We start from the raw sequence: 17,468 nt of genomic DNA, 5'->3' as shown, positions 1-17,468 counted from the left end.
CCTTGTTTCCTTATCTCTTCTGTGATTCTTAAAGAGAGAAGGAAATCGTTTTAGAGATGGAAAGAGACAGAGAGAGAATGAGAATTTTGAGAAGTTATGAGAGAAGAAGGAAAGAAATCGAGGGAGAGAAGAAGGAAAGAAATCGAGGGAGAGAGGTGGAGATCGATGGCTTTCTACATATAGAAAAGAAGAGGACAGAGAGACGGGTATCTCTCCACGGTTCAAACTACAACAAAGACAGAAGTTTAGAGGAGAGGGAACTCTCGGTTTAGAGAGAGAAAGAAAGAGAGAAAAACCGAGAGCTAGGAGCTAGAGAGAGGGAAATTTGTAGTTTCTGTTTCTGTTCTTATTCTTCTTCTTCTTCTGATTCTTCACTTTGTGAGAGAGAGAAGATTAGATATAAAGAGTTAAGAGAGAGAGAGAGATACTGTAGAGAGAGAGAGAGATTGAATTAATATAAACTCCATTAAAATTTCTTTATCTTCTTCTTTCTTTACTATTTCGGTTAGAGAGAGAAAGGGGTGTTACTGGTTTGTTTTAGAGAGAGAAAAAGAAAGTTTAGAAAGAGAAAGAAGGAGAAAACAGAGAAGGAAAGAGAAAAACCAGAGAAGGAAAATTATTTTCTCACCTGGAAATCATTTCCGGGAAGATGAGAAAATAATTTTCGCTGAGGTTCTGTTTGGCTGCGCAGAAGAAAAAAAAAGCGAAAAAAGGTGTTTTCTTCTCCGAATCTTTTTCTTTCTTTAATGTTATTAATTTTTATCTCTCCCACCATGATTATGATCTCTTTAGTGATGAGTAGCTAATTTATCTAATCTAGGGTTAGGATGAAACCATATTCGAGCTTTTAGAAACACGAGTTATTTGGTTAATTCTTTGAATGTGATTTAATGTTTAAATTGTTTTAATTTGTCAAGTCGATTATCTTTTCACTATCTATGCTTTTAGGTTTGATGTATCGTGCTTAGGTTAAATCCTTTGACGATACATACTTATTGATTGATAGATAGTAGTTTAGAAATTAATTTTATAAATAAGACAATTACAATCATGAGTTAAAAACCGATTTTATCGAAAACATTTCCCGGAATTAGGATAGTTCATTATCCGAAATTCTGAGTTATAAAACGAGAGAATTAGTCAGTTGATTTCATGTGTTTAAAAGTGAGTTATTTGGTGGATTCCAGACACCCTAGGTCATCTCCCCCCATTTGAGTTCCTTGTATCATTATTTGTTTTATTATTTTGTTCTTTATTATTTTATCACCAAAACCACAAAAACCAATTTTCAGACAAAACCGAGTTACTTCCAAGTCTTAGAATAGGTTTCACTTAGTCTCTGAGGAACGAACCGGTCTTACCGGAATTATTATTACTTGACGCCCGTATACTTGCGGGTGGTGACCTATTTAAGGAAACTTTCTAGGCCCATCATCTCCAAAGGAATAAGGGGGGTCTCTACAGGTTCGGCCCATATCTTACGCCCAGAACTGGGGAGATATCAGTGTTGCGCGACCTAACGACTTAATCCCGGACTTTCTAGAAAGATCTCAGTCGGCCTCACATCTTGAAGTGTTTAAGCCTGATTTAGTGGTGGCCAACGGGCCGTGCCGACACGGAAACGGACCGGCACGACCCGTTTATTTGAGGACACGGAACGGTCCGTTCCGTGCCGTGTCGACCCGTCACGGGTCTGGCGTGCCGTGTCGGGGCTAGGATTTTAGAGCCCCAGACCCGTTAAACACGGCCCATTAGACACGTAGGAACGACACGGAACGGATCGTACACGGCACGACCTGTGGGCACGGAACGACACGGAACGGAAACGGCAACAACGACACGCTAGCAACGGCCCAATTTAGTTATTTGATTTTTTAAGCATTACCTAGGGTGTACTAACATCCTCAAAACACTTTTAATTTTTTTAATTTTAACAAGTTACTTAGGGTGTACAACACTCTCTTTTGAGGGTGTTGTACACTCCCACCCCATTTATTAGTAATTGGTGTAGTACAAAAGAGGTTTTACTTTATTTTTTTTTACTTAGATTTTTTTTTTTTTGTTGAAACAAACTAAAATTTATTTTCAAAAAAATAAACAAATAAAGTGGTAAAGATAGTCCCACACCTAAACCACAAAATATAAAGTAAATGTGGAGAGTCTTTATACAACTCTTTTTCAATAAAATAAACAAAGATATGACATAGACTCTAAAGTTTTTGTACATCACAATTTTTTACTTGAAAAAATGTAATATTTCTTTTATTACTTTTTTTTTACAAGTAAAAAATATTTATGAATGGGTGGGAGCCACGGGAGCGACTACAGGAACGCCACGGAACGGCCACGTGAACGACTATGGGAACGCCACGGAACGGTCAGAAACGCAACGGGAACGGCCGGGACGTTCCCATGGGCCGTTTCTGTGCCCAGACCTTTGTGGTCTGGGCACAGCACGGAACGACACGGCTCAAGTCGTGCCTGGCGTGTCCGTGGCGTGTCTGACACGCCACGGCTGCCAAACGGGCCGTGCCGGCACGGCACGGCCCGTTGGCCACCACTAGCCTGATTGGACTCCATGTATCTAGAAGAGGAAACTCCTCTCTTAAAGTCTATCACTCCGGCAAGATATATACAAAGTATCGTTGAACTTAGGAACTTTCACTTATCAAAGATTCGGGATAGAATCAAAGAGAAACCCTAGATACGCAAAAGAGGTAACTTCCCTTACGGTTTGACGGCCACCGCCTCACCACCGCCATAATCACAGTCGGTTTAACTTCGCCTATAAAAGCCCCCCCACTTCGTCCTTCACATGACACGATATCTTCACTCCAGAAAAGATCACCCCATACAGAGAGTTCTCATAACTCGCCCCCCAAAAGGATCGATCAACATTCATTCTTTTACTGCAAAGAGCACCCTGACTGTCTTGAACGTCGGAGCGGTTTTTGAATCCTTTGCAGGTTTTCTCCCCTCGGGAACAGACGACCAGGAGCAAGGATTCAAGAGCTGGAGCAAGGAGTCAAGAGCTAGAGCAAGGAGCAAGGAGCGGAGAAGTAGAGCCAAAGCAGAGAGCCAAAGCAGAGAGCCAAAGCACAGGAGCAGAGCAGAGGAGCAGAGCAGAGCTGAACAGAGGAACCTCTCCTCTCCAAACAGAATATACCATCATAAGGCAGGCTGTCATGCATCAACTCCCTTTTTCATGCTGATTTAACCGGGTGCCAATTTTCGACATTAGCATTTGGCGCTAGAAGAAGGGGCTCTCTCCAGCAAATCATCAGATTCGGTAACCCAAACCTTATTCAACGTTTTTTTCAAAACTAACCGTATCACACAGGAAAGCACGAAGTCGGAACCTGAAGCGATCACCGACTCCACACCAGGGGAGCTTCTCCCAGAAAAACAGGCAAATAGGGGCAAAGCGGCGGCCGAAGAACAAATCAAAGAGGAGGAAGAGAGGACAACAGACTTGACGACGCCCGTGTGGATCAGGGAGAAGGCAAACAAAGTAACCTACGCCGGAAGTACCCTGAACGAAGACGAGATGGCAGAGCTGACCACCTTCCTGAGGAGGATAGACCCCGGGATCATCACCCACAAACTGAACATTAGAGAAGGAAGAAAGCCAGTAAAACAAAAGAAAAGGAATTTCTCAGTAGACAAGCAGGCTGAAATAGCCGAACAAGTCGAAAAACTCCTAGCGTCGGGAGTAATAAGGGAAGCTCGATACCCGGAATTGCTGGCTAACGTGGTTTTGGTCAAAAAGAAGAATGGAACGTGGAGAATCTGTATAGACTTCACCGACCTGAACAAAGCTTGCCCAAAAGATAGCTTCCCGCTGCCGTTCATAGATCAGCTAGTGGACTCCACAGCTTGCCATGAACTGCTTAGCTTCATGGACGCCTTTGCAGGATACCATCAGATCGCCATGCACTGGGCAGACCAAGAGAACACCGCATTCCTAACAGATCGAGGTCTGAACTGCTATCAACAAATGCCCTTCGGTCTCAAGAACGCCTGAGCCACATACCAGCGTTTAGTCATCGGAATATTTGGGGATCAGCTCGGGAAAACGGCCGAGTGCTATGTAGATGACATGACCGTGAAGAGCAAAATTCGCAGAGACCTGACACCCAATCTCAAGATCGCCTTCAACAAACTCCAAGCTTACAACATGAAACTAAACCCCAAAAAGTGCGCATTCGGTGTAACGACGGGAAAGTTCCTAGGCTTCATGGTGAGTCACAGAGGAATAGAAGCCAACCCCGCTAAGATCACGAACCTAAAATATATGCCTAGTCCGCAAATTGAAAAGACGTTCAAAGACTAACTGAAAGATTGACGTCGCTCTCCAGGTTCTTCAGCAAGATGGGAGACAAGGCTCTCCCTTTCTTTAAAACTCTCCGAAAGATACCTTATTTTGCCTGGACGAACGAAGCAGAGAAGGCGTTCCAAGAATTGAAGGCATATCTTATGAAGCTGCCACTACTGGTCAGCCCAAGCCCGGGAGACGAACTCATCGTTTATCTGGCGACCTCCGGAGAAGCAGTCTCAGCAGTAGTGATCAAAACAATAGAAGGACTAATGCCCCTGGTATACTTCGTGAGCAAAGTGTTGAGCGGGGCAGAACTGCGACCATAGAAAAGTTGGCTTACGCACTTGTGTTGACCGCAAGAAAGCTGCGCCCATACTTCCAGGCTCATACCATGGTTGTCCAGACAGATCAACCACTCAGGAACATATTACAGAAAATGGATCTCTCAGGGCGATTAACGAAGTGGGCAGTAGAACTGAGTGAATTTGACATCAGGTACGAGCCTCGAACCGCGACAAAGGGCCAAGCGTAGGCAGATTTTGTAACAGAATGTTCCATCGCAGCAACCAGTCTTGGGCCAGAGCAGATTTGGATTCTTTTTGTAGACGGAGCTTCAAGCGAAGCCACGAAAGGAGCAAGGGCGGTACTGATCAGTCTAGAGAAAGAAAAGACGTTCCAGACTACCTCGTGTAAGTTCGCGATAACAAACAACGAAGCTGAATATGAAGCTCTGTTGGCAGGGCTTAAGCTAGCTCTGAAGGCCAGAGCTGCGGGTGTCAGGATCTTCAGCGATTCTCAATTGGTGGTCAACCACGTCAACGGCGATTACGAGGCAAAAGGTACGGACATGATTAAATATTTAAAGAAGGTAAAAGAACAGATCGGGTTCTTTGAGAAGTTCACCATCACCCGGATACCACGGGAGGAAAACACTCTGGCTGACGCATTGTCAAAGATGATTAGTGGTCAAACCACGATCCCCGGAGTAATATTTAACACTCTAGAGGAAAGGAGTATCGAAAGAGCACAGGAAATCATGGCAATCAGGATAAACCAGGGGGACACGTGGATGAAACTCTATGTCGAATATCTACTGACTCAGAAACTACCTGAAGACGCTAGTGAGGCCCGGAGAGTATGCAGGAACGCTGCAAGGTATACCCTATTGGGAAGACTGTTGTACCGAAAATCACTGATTCACCCTCTGCGGCGTTGCCTAGCGAAGGACGAATAAGAATACGTCATGAAGGAGGTGCACGCAGGAGAAGTCGGGAATCATGCAGGCCCAGGAACTATGAATAGACAGCTGACCTTGGCCGGGTATTATTGGCCAGGGATGTTGGAAGATTGCATAAACCATACTAAACATTGCACGCCACGCCAGGTATACGCTAACGATTATCGCTTGCATCCCACAGAACTGACACCTATCGTGAGCCCCTACCCCTTCGCACAATGGGGAATCGACATGGTGGGACCATTCCCAGCTCGCACGGGAGGAAAGAAAATGTTACTACTCATGGTGGATTACTTCACCAAGTGGGCGGAAGTAATATCATTAACCAGGACTCGCACGCAAGAGATCGTCAGCATATTATGGACGAACATAATAACCAGGTTTGGAGTTCCGAGGATCCTGGTCATGGATAACGGACCTCAATTCAACAATGACGCCATGAAGCAGTTTCTGACAGATTACGGAATCAAGCCGACTTACATTAGCCCCGCACACCCCGCTAGAAACGGGCAAGTTGAGGTAACCAACAAAACTCTACTCAAGTACATTAAAACCAAATGCCATGAAAACAAAAACTGGGTAGATGAACTCCCCGACGTACTGGGGACATATCGCATCACACCACGGAGGGCAACGGGGGAGACGCCTTTCCGATTGGTGTACGGCATGGACGCCGTACTACCCGTAGAGATAGGCAAGACAAGTATAAGGGTAAGACACTTCGATCCCAAAACCAATGAACAGCTAGTGTTAGAACATCTAGACTTAGTCGACGAGGTCCGAGACCGAGCAGAACTGCGGAACCTTGCCTTCAAAGACACTATGACCAAACAACACAGGTCCCACATGAGGATAAGAAAGTTCGACGTCGGAGACATGGTATGGAGGAACTCTAAATTCACCCAGAAGGCATCAACGGCCAAACTTTTTCCCACATGGGAACGACCCTATAAGATAGTAGAAGTTGTAAGACCCGGCACTTACAGGTTAGAGAAAGCATCGGAGCACGCCCTCACTCACCCTCGGAACGCGGAACACCTCAAATTCGCCTTCCAAAAGAGAAACACCGATGTACCATAAACATGGTGGGGTGGGTCAGACTTAAGGAGTCGAGACATTGATTTACTTATATAAGATGCTATGCTAATTAAGGAACCCATAAAGAATCCGACTACATCCTAGCAAACTTAGAAGCTCTAACTAGTAAACCACCTTCAGCACTGAAGCCCAAAGGATGAGTCCTGGTTAAACTCATCTAGCTCTGAATCGAGCAGATAACCCTGACAGCGAAAGCCACGACCAGGGGACCTAAAGGAAGCCTTGCTAGCGAAAGCAACAACCAAGGGTCCTAATTTTAAAACAGCCCTGCTAGCGAAAGATACGATCAGGGACAGGACAACCTCTGTAGCTACGGCAACGACTGAGGGCCCTAAGGAGCAGTCCTAGTTAAACTAAACTTTGCTCGAGTAAAACTGACCCTTCACCAAGGTCCCAAGGAGAAGTCCTAGTCAAACTGATCGGCTCAAGCCGACAAATGAGGTAGCTCCGGCAGCTACGGCTGCGACCCGAGGCCCCGTTAGGAGAAGTCCTAGTTAAACTTGAACTCTTTACTCGAGTAAAACGTGGTCCTTGAGGATCCCCAAGGAGAAGTCCTAGTTAAACTACAGCCTTAGCGAAGGTGACCGGGTGTATAAGGAGAAGTCCTTGCGAAACTATTCATACTTAAAATGAGGAAGACAACCCTGTTAGCTAAGGCAACGACCGGGGGCACGGGAGGAGTCCCAGCGAAAACTAGTCGAGCTCAAGCCGATGAAAACAGCCCTGCAAGCAAAAGCCACAACCAGGGACAGGACAACGTCGGTAGCTATGGCGATGACCGAGGGCCCTAAGGAGAAGTCCTAGCTAAACTAGTTGTGCTCAAGCCAACGAAACCAGCTCTGGTAGCAAAAGCCACGACCAGAGGTCTAAGGAGAAGTCCTATCTAAACTAGTTGTGCTCAAGCCAACGAAACCAGCTCTGGTAGCGAAAGCCACGACCAGAGGTCTAAGGAGAAGTCCTAGCTAAACCAGTTGTGCTCAAGCCAACGAAACCAGCTCTGATAGCAAAAGCCACGACCAGAGGTCTAAGGAGAAGTCCTAGTGAAACTAGTCGAGCTCAAGCTGACGAAAACAACTCTGATAGCAAAAGCCACGACAAGAGGTCTAAGGAGAAGTCCTAGTGAAACTAGTCGAGCTCAAGCTTACGAAATCAACTCTGACAGCGCAAGCTGCGGTTTAAGGAGAAATTCTAGTTAAACGGTTCAAAAGCAGATAAAATAAAGGACAGCCCTGGGAGCAATAGCCGTGATCAGGGGAAAAACTAGGTTAAAAAATCGTCATGATTTACAGAGCCGCGCTAATCCATGTTCAATTTTTCCAGAAGGAAATCGTAAGTTTAGGGCATGCTAGACTAGGTCTGAAACTATTTCTCTTGCAGGTGCGATCATTCGGAGCATGCGTAGTTAGCCCAGGAATGCATTAGTAAGACTAGGGTTTTTGCAATTAACTACTCCATGTTTAAGCATGCGCAGATAGAAACAGGATCGAGAAAAGAACATCAACGTACATCAAGAAGAGAACCATAATTCAATTCTATTACAGAAGAAATTGCAATCAAAATACATCAAGAAGAGAACGACCGTTCAGAGATGCTGTCAAGGCAAGAAGACAACCGAGGGAAAAAATAACCCCCTCGCCGTCATCACCTTGTCCTGAACACCTACGCCAGAGGCAGTATTGGCAATCCTTACCCCCTTTAGTTTCAAACAGAACGACACGTGAGGTTATCACGGTCATTATGAAGAAACCTATCCTTTATCACGGTCATTATGAAGAAATACTCCTCCAGCAGGCACTTGGAATGAACGGGAACAAAGGCCTCATCTCGAATCGTTGATGAAAGCAGGAAGGAGAAAATCACAAGAAATACTCCTCAAAATAGGCGGCTGATATAAAATCGTCTTTCAAATTTTTATTAATGAAGAATTGACAGTCTAAAGTAGGCTATTTATAGCAAGAAAGGGTAACCAAGGGACCTCTCGAGAAATAGATAAAGGGCATTAAAGGCGAAGACCGGACGTGCCTCGAAAAAATTCAACGGAAAAACGACCAAGGGAGGTGAGCGGCTCAAGAACAGCGATTACCAAAAACATCTCAGCGGGTCTCAAGGAGACGTGTTTCATCCACCAGTCACGATGCTCCAAGCGTTTGGGCATGGTGAAATAGGTTATCGTGTGCAGTAATCTAAAAGATCAGCACAAGAAACACGCGATTAGAGAATCAAGTCAATGACGTCACAAAATCACGCATGGAAAAGATTAATCACTCCAGCAGAAGACGAAACGTTTCTCGGGAGAGTAAACCACACGTCAAGACGAAACACAACTGGGATGACTCTGGCCGAAACAACACTTTGTCAAGGTAAGACCCAAAGAGCTTCTCGATACAGCTTTGGGACAGGTAATACTCTCGACTTCAGGCCTTCAAATAAAGTAAAAACCACACGAGTTACTTCTACTCCTTAGTCTCTTTACTTTCAACTAAGGAGTGGTGGGACTTATGATGAAACATAAAATGTTCATCCATTGACTAACGACTGAAAGTCAAGATCAGACCTGAAGTCTCTTGGAACGACTCGGCTTAAGGCAGCAGGACAGCTAAACACCTGACGGTCCACGAGTTCCCCTAACTGGGAGGTCGGTTGAAAGAAATCAGCTCTGCACTGAACGCCCTTGGCATGGATTGATTAGCACTGGGATCTCCAAAGGAATAAGGGGGGGGGTCCCTACAGGTTCGACCTATATATTACGCCCAGAACTGAGGAGATATCAGCGCTGCGCGACCTAACGACTTAATCCCGGACTTTCTAGAAAGATTTCAGTCGGCCTCACATCTTGAAGTGTTTAAGCCCAATTGTACTCCACGTATCTAGAAGAGGAAACTCCTCCCTTAAAGTCTATCACTCCGGCAAGATATATACAAAGTATCGTTTAACTTAAGAACTTTCACTTATCAAAGACCCGAGATAGACTAGAAGTGAAACCCTAGATACGCAAAAGAGGTAACTTCCCTTACGGTTTGACGGCCACCGCCTCACCACCGCCATAATCACAGTCGGCTTAACTTTGCCTATAAAAGGCCCCCCACTTCGTCCTTCACAGGACACGATCTCTTCACTCCAGAAAAGATCACCCCATACAGAGAGTTCTCATAACTCGCCCCCCAAAAGGATCGATCAACATTCATTCTTTTACTGCAAAGAGCACCCTGACTGTCTTGAGCGTCGGAGCGGTTTTCGAATCCTTTGCAGGTTTCCCCCCTCGGGAACAGACGATTAAGAGCAAGGATTCGAGAGCTGGAGCAAGGAGTCAGGAGCTGGAGCAAGGAGCGGAGAAGCAGAGCCAAAGCACAGAAGCATAGCAGAGGAGCAGAGCAGATAAGCAGAGCTGAACAGAGGAATCTCTCCTCTCCAAATAGAATATACCATCATAACGGAGGTTGTCATGCATCAACTCCCTTTTTCATGTTGATTTAACCGGGAGCCAATTTTCGACATCAGCACCTACTTGAAGCCAGACTTTATTATAAGCAAGACAAGACAGAGATAAAGTGACGTTGACTCATAATCAGAGGAATAACAGGAAGTCATCCCATATTTAAATGTAATTAACATGCGTTTTGAAACAACTGATCTTCTTCATTAAGATAATTTTCATACCAGTAATATGAATGATGGGTTTATGATGGATCCATGTTGTTCATCACTGTATAAGAATAAACCATAATGGCTTCTACAGTTATGTTTCAGTATTGATTAATCCATGAAAGCAAAGTTCATCATCTTGATTAAGGTTGTTCAAGTTGGGTTCTGGTGTCTGCTAGTGTTGTTAGCGGAATATCAGATATCTAATATGTCTAACACTAGTATCCCCAGGATCTCATGCATAAGCTAATAATGAACTAAGAAGTTAGAGATTACCTTAATCGCTAGTTGTCCCACGAATCTTTCCAATTGCTTTGAGAAGATCAAGAGTTCCAATTGTAGCTCTTTTACTTGGGACACCAACCAATCACCTTGATCTCCTACCTTGTTGTTAGCTAGAACTCCAATGGTGGTTGGATTGAAGAACACTTCTTCTTTGACTAGATCGATAGTTGGGAATTATCTCTCGTTCTTTCTCTACTTAATGTTGTAGAGCTAAGAAAGCTTCTTGAGAATTTTCCACACCTTATTCAACTCTCAAGAGGCATTATATAGAATCCTATATTAGACTAAAATCCTCATTAGATTTCCCAAAAAAAACCCTTTTGAATAAGATTTAGAAAATAGTCGAAAATAGCAACTAGTTGCTATTTTTCCATTCCCTCTCTCTTGGCCGACCACATCAAGCCCTTATAGGGTAGATCTGTCCGGCCCTTATAGGTGCACACGACCAAGCATGGCCAGTCCTCTTTTGGGCCCAAAATCTTCCTTTCGGTGCCCGACCCAAATTCTCTTTATTCATGCCCTTTGTACAATCTTGGCCTAACCTTATTTTAGGCCTTTTGGACATATTTATTTGTCTAACCCATGCATGTATGTCTCATCCCTCTAGCCATATTTTTCGATCAAGTTGCCACGCTTTGGTGTAACCCGATGTAGGATCTGGACGAAGTTAGCCGCGAATCGCCTCGTAATTCGACGATCGTACTTGGTTTCTAGCTAAACACTACGATCTCTAAATCAGCCAGACTTGATGATCTTCTTCATCAATTTTCCTATCTGACAAATTGCTCGCATTGCATCCTTGGTGGAAGGACATCTGCTTTAGTTCATCAGTGGGAAAGGATCAACTTTAAGGAAGCAAGAAAGTTTAGATCTGAGAAAAATCAGTATTTGGAAGGTGAAGTTAATAATGGCGAATTATGAATGTAGATAACTTTTTTTCGTTTTAGGGTTTTTGATTATGTACAAAGGTCACGCTAGTAAGTTGGTTACGAACGCAACAGCTTTATATGTTATTGAATTTGATAATGGTTTGGGTAATAACACCATGAAGAAGAAGAAAAGAAGAAGGGCAAAATATTCCAAAGTATTTTAGAATTGTTATATTTAACATTTTTTTCAAAAAAGGGTGTCCAAAGTGCAGCACTGAAAAAATGGAGTCTCGTTAACAAGTCAACTATAGAATAGAGAGGCCAACCAACAAATCTCCCTTATGTTTGTCCCATTCCCAAAATAACTAAAAAACAAACGTGTGACAAGTTGGAAAGTTGAAACAATAGGTCGCGACTTTGGGGCATCCAAAAAAGTCTCTGGAGGTTTTGATTGACTAAATTTGACCTAGGGATAGCCTTCTTTTGAGATTGCAAGTTGACTTGTTTTTTTTCCCTATATCCCAATCTTCTACTTTACCTCCAACCACCACCACTTCCGACCACTAACACCACCACCACCAATTTCGACCTCTAACACCACCACAACTTCTGATCATTAACACCACTACCCACCACTTCTGACTCTCCCTCTCATCATTTTTCTCCTATCTCTTCCTCTCCCTTCTCTCCCCCTCTTGTACTTCCCTCTATTTTTTTCCCTCTCTCGTGGTTCTGGCAAAGTTATCCTTTATTGGAACAGAGAGGGGAAGAGGGAGGGAGGGAGACAGGAGAGAGAAACAGATAGACAGAAAGAGGGGAGGAGAGGGTCGCGACCAAATAATAGCAAACCTAATAGACATACAAGGACATTCTATATCATATTATAGAATATCATATTGTGTGTTGATTACCAGTTGGTTCTTTGATGCATAACCCTTACTCTCCCCTAAATGTTTTCTTGGTGGTCTATGAATATTAACGGTACATCTTCAACATAATTCAGTTGAATCTCAAAACACTAAGCATCTCATAGATGACATGATTGAGATCCTCGCGATCCAAAAAGACATTTGTCTTATGTACGTGTCAAGTCTCAGTTGAGATTTTCTTTTCGAGATGACACTATTAAAATCCTCAATTCAAAAGACATCTCCCAAGTAACACTCTAAAACTTCAAAAATTCTTTAGGTGTCATTTCTTAGATAGGTAGTTTTGCTTTTAATATTGAGTTGATAATTGAGATCCTCGACAGAAAACTCAAAGATTAGGTCTCTTATTAAGAAATCTTATAATTAGATGCTATCACCTCATCTTAACACCCAAATTGAATTTGGTACTGGAGATAGTGTTTTTGCGAAAACATGTCATTTGATAAAAAGGTCAAAAATGTCATTTGCCGATGCATAATACCAAAACGACGTTATTACCCTCGTATAATACCAAAATTTCATTTATATGGTCTGAATGACATTCTTACCTTTATCTTGCAAAAATAGTTAGTCTACACTTTTATATTAAAATGACATTTTTACCGTTTTATATTTATAAAATCTCTTTTTGATCTATAAGCTGTCAAAGTTACCTTTTTATCTTGTGTTTTAACAACTTGACATTCTTACTCATAAGTTAGCAAAGTGATACAAGAGTATAATTTTGACAACAAAAGGTAAAAATATAACTTTGACAACATAAGGTGAAAATATAATTTTAGCAACATCAGGGTAAAAATGTCATTTTGACGACATAAAGAGTAAATGACAACAAAACTAAAAAACTCTTATTTCCACGCAATAAATTCCATGGAAGACTTTCCATTGATTGAATCCTTTTATTTCTATGGAATTATTTCCCTGATATCAAAGACAACCTTAAGTTAATAAGTGGTAAAGATTACGGAGATTAACTAATGCCAACTAGTGTACATATATTTCTCTTCACAATAGGGTGCTTATAAGATATTTGAACATCTATGTGATGCGGGAGCAACAATACTGGATCAGCTAGGGCTGGAACAATCAGAGCTGGAGCCAACAGAGCTGGAGCAAGCAACGCTGGAATATGCAGACAAGCCTATCAACGGGCTGAGGTTACTTTGCTGAAGTTGAACAGACTAAGCAATGATTAAATATGGGCTTTAAAGAGGATTATCGAAGACTTGAAGAGTCATTTCTGTTTAGTCTTTTATTTCTACATTCATGCATTCAAACTAGGTTGTTTCCAATGTATCTAGTTCTTATGCATGTAGATGATCTTTTATGACTCCTGTTAATGTATTCTTTTCTATATAATGAGGCTTATTATCAATGGAAAAATCAGAAAATGAATTTGAGAAATTGTAGAATCTTTTGTGACTTTGGATCTGTTTAGATCATTTCCTGTATCCTCTGGTTTTGGAAGAGCCATTGGTGGTGGATTTTGAGCGTCTTTATCATCTGGTGGTGGAAAATTTATCCAGGTGTGGTGTTAGCTCAACCAGTTTCTTTATCACTTTGTGGTTCCAACTTTATCAATGTGTGGTGATCCGGATCTTCCTAGTTACTTGTAACGATACATTCACTCTGTACTCACGCTTCCGGCAAAACGCATCAAGTGGTATCTGGTGATGTCAAAAGATGGCCTTTCGTTATATCAGCATGAAATAGGGAGTTGATACATGACAGCCTCCGTTAAGGTGAATATTCTGTTAAGTCAGGTTAGATTCTGACGATTGTTTCTACCTATAGTTTTGGTTCTCTGCTTCTTTGCTCCTACTCCTCGCTCCTTGCTCCTTCTCCTTAATCCTTGCTCCTACTCCTTGCTCCTACTCCTTGCTCCTGCCTACTGCTCCTGTTCGTCTGTTCCCAAAGGGGGTAAAACCTGCAAAGGGTTCGAAAACTTCTCCGACGCCAAGACAGTCAGGGTGCTCTTTGCAGTAAAAGAATGAATATTGATTGATCCTTTTGGAGACGAGTTGTGAGAACTCAGAGTTTCTTGTGATCTTTTAGGGTTCAGAGATCGTGTCCTTTTAAGGACGATATGGGGGCCTTATATAGGCTTAAGAGGCGGCAATAATTACCGTGGAGGGAAGTTTTCCCTTTGTGTTTAAGTATTTTTCGTAGATATCCTGCTGATGTGATAGATCTTTGGGGAGAAGTTTCTTCCCTTGGACGCGTGAAGTTAAAATTTGCTTAAACACTTAGAGATCTATAACCGACTGAGATCTCTGTGGAGATTCTAGGATTAAGTCGGTAGGTTGCTAGTGCGCTTTGCCTTCCCAGTTCTGGGCATAAGGCATGGACCGAACCTAGCCGACCTCCCAGTTAGGGGAGTACGTGACGGATCATCAAGGGTTCTGCTGACCTGTTACCTTAAGCCGGTTTGACCCAATGGACTTCAGGTATGATCTTGACTGACTAACGTCTGGACATTTTATGCATCATCATGAGTCCCGCCACTTCTTAGTCGAAAGTAATGAGACTGAGGAGTAGTATTAACCTGTGTTTTTAAACATTGGTGACCCTGAAGACAGAGGGTTTACCTTGAACAAAGCTGTTTTGCGAAGCTTTGTCTTTTCTTTTGGTTTTCAGGAGCTACACATTCCCGAGCTAATTTGTACCGAGCCATTCGAGGTGCTTTGCAAAATCTTCTTTCTAATTAGTACTGATAAGGTCTTCTTTACTTGGCTATTTTTTGCCAGAGTTGATCTCTAAAGGTATTTGTTTTCTCTAAGACGAGGTACACTTTTTTTTCTTGCGTGACACGTCTCAAGTTCTTCTAGAGCGAATCCATTTTATTTCAATGCGTGATTCTGTGATGTCATAGATTTGATCTTCTGATCGTGCATTTTCGGCGATAATTCCTTTGACAATTGCTCAGGGTAGCTTTGTTACCGTGCGTTGACACGTGGCGTTTTGCGTGTGGAGGAACCAACGCGTCTCCTCGAGCTCTGCTAACGCATCCTTTGAATTGACCGTCTCGAGCCGCGAGTTTCTCCTATTCATTATGGCTCTGCGTGTCCCCGAGATGCGTTTATTCTTACGTCTTAATGATTTTTGTTCGTTGGGGAGATCCCTTTATAAACTCCTCTAGTTCCTGATTTCTCATCAACACTTTACCCTTGTATTCTTCTCTTGTTTTACTGAACTTTCTAATCTCTGTTTTTAACTACTGGAATTTCCGGATGAGGCCCTTGTTCGAGTTTATATCTGTTGCCCGTTTGATGGATGATTCCCCATAATGACCATGGTAAAAGGTGGACTTCTCCATAATGGTCGTGGTAACCCTACGTTCCATATTGGGAAGTTCCTCAGAGGTGTCTGGTTACCAGTGCCACCTCCAACTAGGATGCAGAGAAGGTGACGGTGGAGGAAAGAGGGTTATTTCTTCCTTGGTTGTCTTCTTGCTTTGGCAATCCTTTGGAAGGTGGTTCTAGATGGCTTCTCAGCTCTTTTTTGACCGACTTTACGCGACTGTCCTTCTAGCCTTTCGCGTTATTTGGTTTTTTCTTGCCCTGTCTCTTCTTTTTGTGGGTTTTATATCCACCTTTTTTTTTTTCTTTTGCAATTTCTTCTGTAATAGATCTGAATGGTCACACTCTTCTTGATATATTTTGGTTGCAATTTCTTCTGTAATAGGTCCTGCTTCTAGAATCACCTTTTTCATTTTCTGCTGTTCCCTTACTTTTTTGGGCGTCAGTCTATTGATCTTCTATTTTCCGTTCGTTTCTATTCACCGCAACTCTTCGATGGTTGTGCCCTATTCATGACCCCCCTTGTGTCTTATAAATATGCCTGAGAGTGCAGTACGAATGTTCTGTGATTCTTGTTATGGATATCCCGATGGTTTGTGGAACTCTTACTGGTGGTGACATAAGGGTGGCCTTCTACATGTCTCTTAGCGGCGGTCACTTTTCTATCGAAAACTTATGCATGGAAGTGGTCGGTGAAGGTTTCGTTGATTTTCTTCGTCCACGAGACCTGTTGGAAGATGACAACCTTTCGGTGTTTGCCGTAGCCAGACCACTTTATCCCCTGGTCTATTCATTATCCGGTACCACGAGCGTATCCGAACCTGCCCTTTTTTCGGCTGGTTGGTTTCTGGTTCTCCGTCGTGGGGGCGGTCGGCTGCTTGCTGTAATTGTCAAGGCCTCGGTGGACATCGGTGGCCCTCCTGCTGCTCCTTCCTCTTCTTCCGATGTGTAATCATTATAGCTTTTTGCTGTTTTTAGTGATCTTACGTCAGTGGTTGTCACCTTTATTCATTTTTCTTGCTTGTCTCTCTTTTGTTTGCTTCTGTATAAAAAGATCATGAACAAATACACATTATGGTTGATTAGCCCTAATCTTACTAATGCAATTCTCCTATCTTACTACGCATGCTGCAGATGATCGCTCGTGCGTAAAAGAAAAGATAAACCTATTCTAAGACAACCTAACTAACCAATTACCTCTACAAAATAAAGCCCAAATTAGCCCTGTGTAATTATTTTTCGAATTATTTTCAAATCTGAATTCTGCCCCTGGTCGTGGCCTTAGCTATCAGGGCTAATTCGTCGGCTTGAGCACGACTAGTTTTGTTAGGACTTCTACTTAGGCCTCTGGTCGTTTCTTTCGCTACTAGGGTTATTTTCGTTGGCTTGAGCTCAACTAGTTTCGTTAGGACTTCTTCTTAGGCCCCTAGCCTTGCTTTCACTACCAGGGTTATTTTCGTTGGCTTGAGCTCAACTAGTTTCGTTAGGACTTCTCCTTGAGGCCTCTGGTCGTAGCTTGGGCTACCAGAGCTGTTTTCGTTGGCTTGAGCTCAACTAGTTTCGTTAGGGTTTCTCCTTGAGGCCTCTGGTCATGGCTTGGGCTACCGGAGCTGTTTTCGTTGGCTTGAGTTCAACTAGTTTCGTTAAGACTTCTCCTTGAGGCCTCTGGTCGTGTGTTTGTGGGCTACCAGAGCTACTTGTTTTCGTCGGGTTGAGCACGACTAGTTTCGTTAAGACTTCTCCTTGAGGCCTCTGGTCGTGGCTTGGGTTACCAGAGCTACTTGTTTTCGT

At 43.1% G+C, this 17,468-nt stretch overlaps 1 protein-coding gene across 1 annotated transcript; it reads left to right on the top strand.

Annotated features, from left to right (window-relative positions):
* The first annotated feature begins 2,299 nt into the window (after positions 1-2,299).
* On the top strand, positions 2,300-16,629 carry LOC147549432 (uncharacterized). The gene is made up of 6 exons (XM_086668300.1): positions 2,300-2,377; positions 3,341-3,977; positions 4,414-4,797; positions 4,882-5,473; positions 5,936-6,266; positions 16,231-16,629. Exons 1-6 carry the CDS (start codon positions 2,300-2,302, stop codon positions 16,627-16,629), a joined length of 2,421 nt encoding a protein of 806 aa, XP_086524426.1.
* Positions 16,630-17,468: the final 839 nt, after the last annotated feature.

This window comes from Eschscholzia californica, unplaced genomic scaffold, assembly GCF_041429995.1.
Source record: "Eschscholzia californica isolate CP2 unplaced genomic scaffold, dmEscCali1.0.p SCAF_3, whole genome shotgun sequence".
Lineage (NCBI taxonomy): Eukaryota > Viridiplantae > Streptophyta > Magnoliopsida > Ranunculales > Papaveraceae > Eschscholzia > Eschscholzia californica.
The sequence above is the reverse complement of the archived record's forward strand: the minus strand, read 5'-3'. Positions and strand labels throughout refer to the sequence as shown.